Genomic DNA, 6,239 nt, shown 5'->3' on the forward strand with positions numbered 1-6,239 from the left:
TTTGAAGTGTCTGAAGGCTTCCTCGCACGCAGGAGTCCATTCAAATGCTATTCCTTTCCTCATTAGATTGAAGAAAGGTAGGGCTTTTGCTGTCTACGCTCCGAGGAAGCGGGATAACGAGGTGAGGCGACCTGCTAGTCTCTGAACGTCTTTGACACATCCCGGGCTCTTCATTTGGAGTATTGCCTGGCATTTCTCGGGATTGGCTTCTACTCCCCTTTGGGTTATCATGAATCCCAGGAATTTTCTGGCTTCCATGGCAAAAGCGCATTTGAGAGGGTTAAGCCTCATGCCGTGCTGTCGGAGAGATGCGAACACACTTCCTAGGTCGGTCAGGAGGTCGTCAGGCCGCGTAGTCTTTGTAAGGATGTCGTCCACGTAGACTTCCACTGTCTTGCCTATGAGGCTTCCAAATATTTTATTCATCAGCCTTTGGTATGTTGCCCTTGCGTTTTTCAGTCCGAACGGCATCACCTTGTAGCAATAGGTCCCTCCGGGTGTTATGAATGATGTTTTGTCCTCGTCGGGTCGGTGCATCGGTATTTGGTTGTAGCCGGAATAGGCATCCATGAAGCTCAAGTACCGGTACCCCGCCGCCGCGTCGATGAGCGCATCTATGTTGGGAAGCGGAAAGCAGTCCTTGGGGCATGCTTTGTTGAGGTCGGAATAGTCCACACACATTCTCCATTTGCCACTGTGCTTCTTTACCAGAATTACATTTGACAGCCATATCGAGTAGTCTAGTTCTCGTATGAAACCCGCTTTTAGGAGGCTGGCCGTCTGCTTGGCCACCTCCTCTGCTCTCTTCTGGGACATCTTCCTCCTTCTTTAGGCCACTGGACGGGTGTCCGGCTTGACGGCCAGGTGGTGTGACATGACTTTAGGGTCTACGCCCGGCATATCGGCTGGCGTCCAAGCGAATAGATCTTCGTTAGCTCTAATCATCTCTACTAGGGGTTCTTTCAATTCGTGTGGGAGGTTTCTATTAATGAACGTGAACTTTTCCTCCGTTTCACCGACCCTGAACTTTTTCAAGTCCCCCTCTGGTTCTGGCCTTGGCTTGTCATCGACTCTGGCGTCTAAGTCTGCAAAGAACACTCCGGATGCTTTTTAGACTTCTTCCTCAAGGAGAGGCTGGCGTTGTCGCAAGCGACTGCCGTTTCCAGATCTCCTCTTATGGATCCTACAGATCCGTCATCAGCCACGAACTTCATAACCAACAGCTTCGTGTTGATTACCGCCTCAACATCGTTGATCATTTTCCTCCCCAAGATGATGTTGTAGGCAGTGGAGTCCCGTAGAACCACGAACTCGGCCATAATTGACCTCTGCCCTTGTCCTTGTCCCACGGAGGTCAGGAGAAATATTATCATGTCTGGCTTAATGAAGTGGTCATCCAACCCTATGACACCGTGTTGGTGAGTCATGAGGTCGGCGTCCCGTAATCCTAGCACATCGAACACGTTGCGGAACATAATGTTCGAGTCTGCCCCCGTGTCCACAAGGATTCGTTTGACGAGGCCGATTCCCACCCTAGCCGTAATGACCATGGGTGGGTTCTCAGGGACCTCGTCGAACCAATGATCCTCTGGCCCAAAGGAAATAGTTGGGGACCTCTTGGAGCTTCGTGCCAGCGAGGAGGAAATTGCCAGGACTTTGGCGTCTTTCTTGTGCGCAGACCTCGACTTTGGCGCTGTGTTCTCGGCGATCACCACGTTTATTATGGTGAGGCCGTGATTGTTGTCTTCTGGTCCTTGTCGCCATTTCGTCGATCGGGTCTTGCCGTCTTCATCGTGGTCGCGATGTCGTCTCCTCGGCTCCCTGATAAGGTGGGAGAATTCAGCCAGTTTACCGTCCCTGATTTCTTGTTCTAGCGCATCTTTCAGGTCGAAACAGTCCTGCGTTTGGTGCCCGTAGCCTTTGTGGTAATCACAATAGAGGCTGTTGTTCCCCCCTGTACGGTCTTTCAGAGGTCGGGGCTTCGTCAATATTCCATTTTCGGCGATTTGCTGGTAAACTTCTATGATGGGGAGAGTGAGTGGGGTGTAGTTGGTGAATTTTTCTATCCCGGGAGACGGTCTGGGTGCCTTGCTCGGCCCCCCGTCTATGACCTGTTCCTTCTGCCTTTCTCCGTTACCATGGTGCCTGGGTTGATTGTAGGAGGGCTGCCGTTTGTTGGCAGCCACGACTCGGCTGACTTCCTCATCATTTATGTATTCCTTGGCTACGGTCTGGATCTCATGTATCGTCCAGACCGGTTTAGTGGTGAGGTGCTTTCGAAAATCCTCATTAAGAAGGTCATTCGTCAGACAAAGGCTGGCCACAGAGTCGGTTAGTCCTTTGATTTCCAGCCATTCGTCGTTGAACCGATCTATATACTTCTTGGTCGTCTCCCCGGCACGTTGGGTCACGCCGAGAAGATTGATTGGGTGCTTTGCCTTCGCGATTCTAGTAGTGAATTGCGCCAAGAAGGCGCGGCTGATGTCCGAGAAGGCGGCTACAGAACCCTGCGGGAGGCTATTGAACCACCGTATCGCCGGGCCTGCCAGGGTGACCAGGAAAGCGCGGCACCTCACCTCGTCTCCCATTCCTTCGAGGTTCATTCGGGCCTCGAAAGCCGTTAGGTGCTCCTGCGGGTCCTGTGTCCCGTCATACCTCATGTCTATTGGTTTGTCGAAGTGTCTCGGCAACCGGATCTCGAGGATGGAACGGTGGAATGGGGTGGCGCCCATGATGACGGGTTGCCACTTTCTTTCGGACCTTCCTTCTCCGTTTTCGCGGTCCCCACGCATGACGCATGCCCGTTTGCCTCGGGCATAGATGATTGTATCGTTTCGCCTCCTAGGGCGCCGCCAATCCTCCCGGCTACTCTCCGATTCTGATCTCAGTATAGGGGTGCGCCGGGAGCGACTGCTTCGGTTGGAGGTTCTTCCCCGACTCTCAAGGGACTGAGAGTAGTCAGGGTCGGAGATTCGCTGAGGATGCTCCTGATCTGCTAGTTGTTGCTCCAAATTCTGCACCCTGTGGCGTAGCTCCTACATTATCCTGGCGCTGTCACTGCCTGTTCCCCCAAAGGGGCGCCTCTCCTGAGCTCTCGACTGGAACCCGGTTTGTTGGGGAGGGGATCTTAACCTCTCACAGGGCGAGGCAACGGAGGCTGCCCCCTCGGGGGCTGCTGCGCGCCCGTGGTCCCCTGGACCCGGTATGATCTCCATTTAGCTTCATTCTCCCCACAAACGGCGCCAATGTTCGGTAGGTCGGGTACCGAACGGTTCGGGTTGGAATCCTGGTTGGTGAAGTGGGGGTCTTGCCTAGTCGTGAGCTCCCGGGCTGGCAAAGACAATGTTCCGAGTATTTCGTGCAAGGAGTGGGGGGTGTCACCTGCAAAGACACTCCGACGCTCCAGTCAATAGAGTGTGCAGGCGAAAAAAGGTGAGTGATAGGTGACGTACCTTAGGGGAAGGATATGTCCCTCCCCATTTATACCGTGTCAGAGGTGGACCCTGTAAGGACAGGCCCACCTCCTTTGAGGTCTCCCTTGCACAGCTGTAAAGTAGCTGTCAGAGACGCGTGTCCAGATCGACGATCGAGGCGCCCCGCTTCCAACTATTCAGATCGGGTGGTGCCCGAATCGGGCCGGCCTATATTTAATTTAGGCCAAATCGTAATAATATATTAATACACAAATTCATAATAAATAATTTAATAACTAATTTTTTATTTAAATATAATATTTTTATTATAAAAATTATTTTATAATATATATTTTATTTTCACTATTAAAATTGTCTAAATCCGCCACTGAATATATAATATTCGTTCTAAAACATTCTACTATACCAATTCAATAAAAGCGAGGGACGTAACTATCGTGTACCAGCCATTACACCCAATTTCTGGCCCTAAAGCCATCATATGGTCCCAAACGAAAATAATTGAAGAGATCGAGTGATGTGCAAAACTAGAAACGATATGCATCTAAAATAATATACGAATATTTGTTTGATACTCAAATTTAGCATCAAACAAAGTTTATAATTTTTATTTTTCAAAATTTAATTTCTTAATCTGAAGTCTCTAATGTTTTTTTATACAAAAAATAACAAAAGAAATATTTGTCATCTATATTATATTACAAATAGTACTTTTTTATATAATATAATATATACATAAAAATAAAACTATCACGAACTTTCAAGATCATGGACCCCTGCCGATACCCTGCCTAAATGATGAGCTTCTTGAATCATCGTACATTAGTCTTGTCATTTTATTGTACAGGATTATTTTAAGATTAATAATTAACATACAATTATTTTTGTGTATATATTATGGATTTAATTTTGATATATTAATGATGTAAGATTTTTTATTTTAATAAATAAAATAAATATAATATTTATTAAAATAAATAATTTTACGAGTATTTATCGATTTAAATTTTTTTTATTATATTTTGTTTATACTATAAAAGAGATATTTTTTACGTATCTTGTTTAGAGTGTAAACGAGATATGGCACGTCAACGTGACACGTGTATATCTCGTTTACACTGTAAACAAAATATACACATCTTGTTTATACTGTAAACGAGATACGTGAAAATGTCATCTCGTTTACACTGTAAATGAGATAATAAAAGACAAATATTAAGCATCTATAAAAGGATGTGTAACCCTTGGTATTCTCCACACACATTTCATATTCTTTCTCTGTCTTATTTTTCTCACAAAAACAAAGCTGAATGGCCAATAACAATCCATTCATAGTTGTGCTTGTTTATTCCAATTATCGTATGAGAAATGGCGACAGCGGGGTGACATTTGAGTGTCAGGATCCTCACACTCAGTGTGTGGAGACGTTGTCGAATTTGAAGAGTTTGATATTGATCAAGCTCGGTGGTACACAAGCGAGGGAGATAGGTAGGGTGGGGTATAGGTTGCTAGCACCCATGGGAAATGGAGTCTTCCGGTTTCAACTATTCCGACTTCACGGGGACGAGCATGTGCGACTGATGTTCGACATTCATGGGAGGATCATGTGTGAACGGGTAATGGAGCTGTCCGCCGAGGTGGGTCACGGTGGTAGTGGGGGTTCCGTACACGAAACCTATGTGCAGGACGACCGACCTCTCGCACCACCGCCCATTCATGTCGCGATTCCGGAGCATGAGGGAGAGGAGGGTGAGGAGGAGTCGGACGAGGATTACGTGGCGGACAGTGTGGACAGTGAGTCTTCTGATGGTGGTGATGAGGATGAGTTTGTGCCGAAGACACCTGCCGGGGCTATGCGGTGCCATGTGCTGCCTCCACCTCACCCGATTCCGGCGCTATCGGCTGTGCCAAGTTACTATCACAGTCTAGATCTGGACGCCATGCATGAGAGGACCCTGGTTTCTGACAGCTGTGAAGTGGATTACAACCTAGACGGCGGTGTAGAATTTTGGGTCGGACACAGGTACAGAAACCGAGAGGAAGTGCTTCAAGGTGTGAAGAACTATAATATTCATAGGAGTGCTGAGCACCGGGTGATTGAGTCCCCCCGGTTAAAGTACCATGTGTAGTGCCGTCAAGCCGACAGTGGGTGTCAATGGAGCCTCTCTGTGGCCCTTCGTCAGAATCTCAGATACTAGTAAGTTCAAATTTAATTGTGAATTTGAGTACTTTTGTATGATATGTTATGTAGGTTAGAGATATAGTGTAAGCATAAATTTTTTGTTGTGATTAAGGAGGTTCGGAGGTTTGGTGGACCACACAACTGTCTAACACCCACCATGTCTCAAGACCATCGTCAGTTAGATAGCAGTCTCATCTGTAGGGTCATATTGCCCTTGATTCAGTCCAACTCCTCTATCACTTTAAACCCTCATACAGAAAGGTGTGTATGGCAAAGCAGAAGGCAATTGCTCGGATCTACGGTGATTAGGAAGAGTCGTACAACAAGATGCCAAAACTGCTTCAGGCATTGCAGAGCTGTTTTTCCAACACCATATGTGACCTATGCGTCAAACTATCCTACGATGGACACCTCATGGTGCGCGATTGCTGCATGTTCGACAAAGTATTTAGGACTTTCTCGTCATGTGTCGAGGCCAACGAAGGTGCACCAGATTGTTGGATTTGTTGGTCATCAGATACCCTCCGATCAGTAACATGATATAACACATAGCGTACTGTCGGAGGGTTTGGAAATTGTCTGTCTGGGACATCTGGCAGACACGATCCCACAGCCACACCAGC

The 6,239-nt window shown here is 47.3% G+C and overlaps 1 protein-coding gene across 1 annotated transcript; it reads right to left on the bottom strand.

Annotated features, from left to right (window-relative positions):
* Window positions 1–1,079: 1,079 nt before the first annotated feature.
* Window positions 1,080–3,215, bottom strand: LOC112717947 (uncharacterized). The gene is made up of 2 exons (XM_029289430.1): window positions 3,133–3,215; window positions 1,080–3,021 (listed from the first exon to the last, which is right to left on the bottom strand). Exons 1-2 carry the CDS (start codon window positions 3,213–3,215, stop codon window positions 1,080–1,082), a joined length of 2,025 nt encoding a protein of 674 aa, XP_029145263.1.
* Window positions 3,216–6,239: the final 3,024 nt, after the last annotated feature.

This window comes from Arachis hypogaea, chromosome 10 (assembly GCF_003086295.3).
Source record: "Arachis hypogaea cultivar Tifrunner chromosome 10, arahy.Tifrunner.gnm2.J5K5, whole genome shotgun sequence".
Classification (NCBI taxonomy): domain Eukaryota; kingdom Viridiplantae; phylum Streptophyta; class Magnoliopsida; order Fabales; family Fabaceae; genus Arachis; species Arachis hypogaea.

What these genes read in the sequence shown, in the direction of transcription:
- LOC112717947 (XM_029289430.1), bottom strand. Translation starts at nt 3,215, where the DNA reads ATGGAGATCATACCGGGTCCAGGGGACCACGGGCGCGCAGCAGCCCCC. An exon ending in GTTGCCTCGCCCTGTGAGAG is followed by an intron (nt 3,022 to 3,132) that starts GTTAAGATCCCC and finishes GCTACGCCACAG; the next exon opens with GGTGCAGAATTTGGAGCAAC.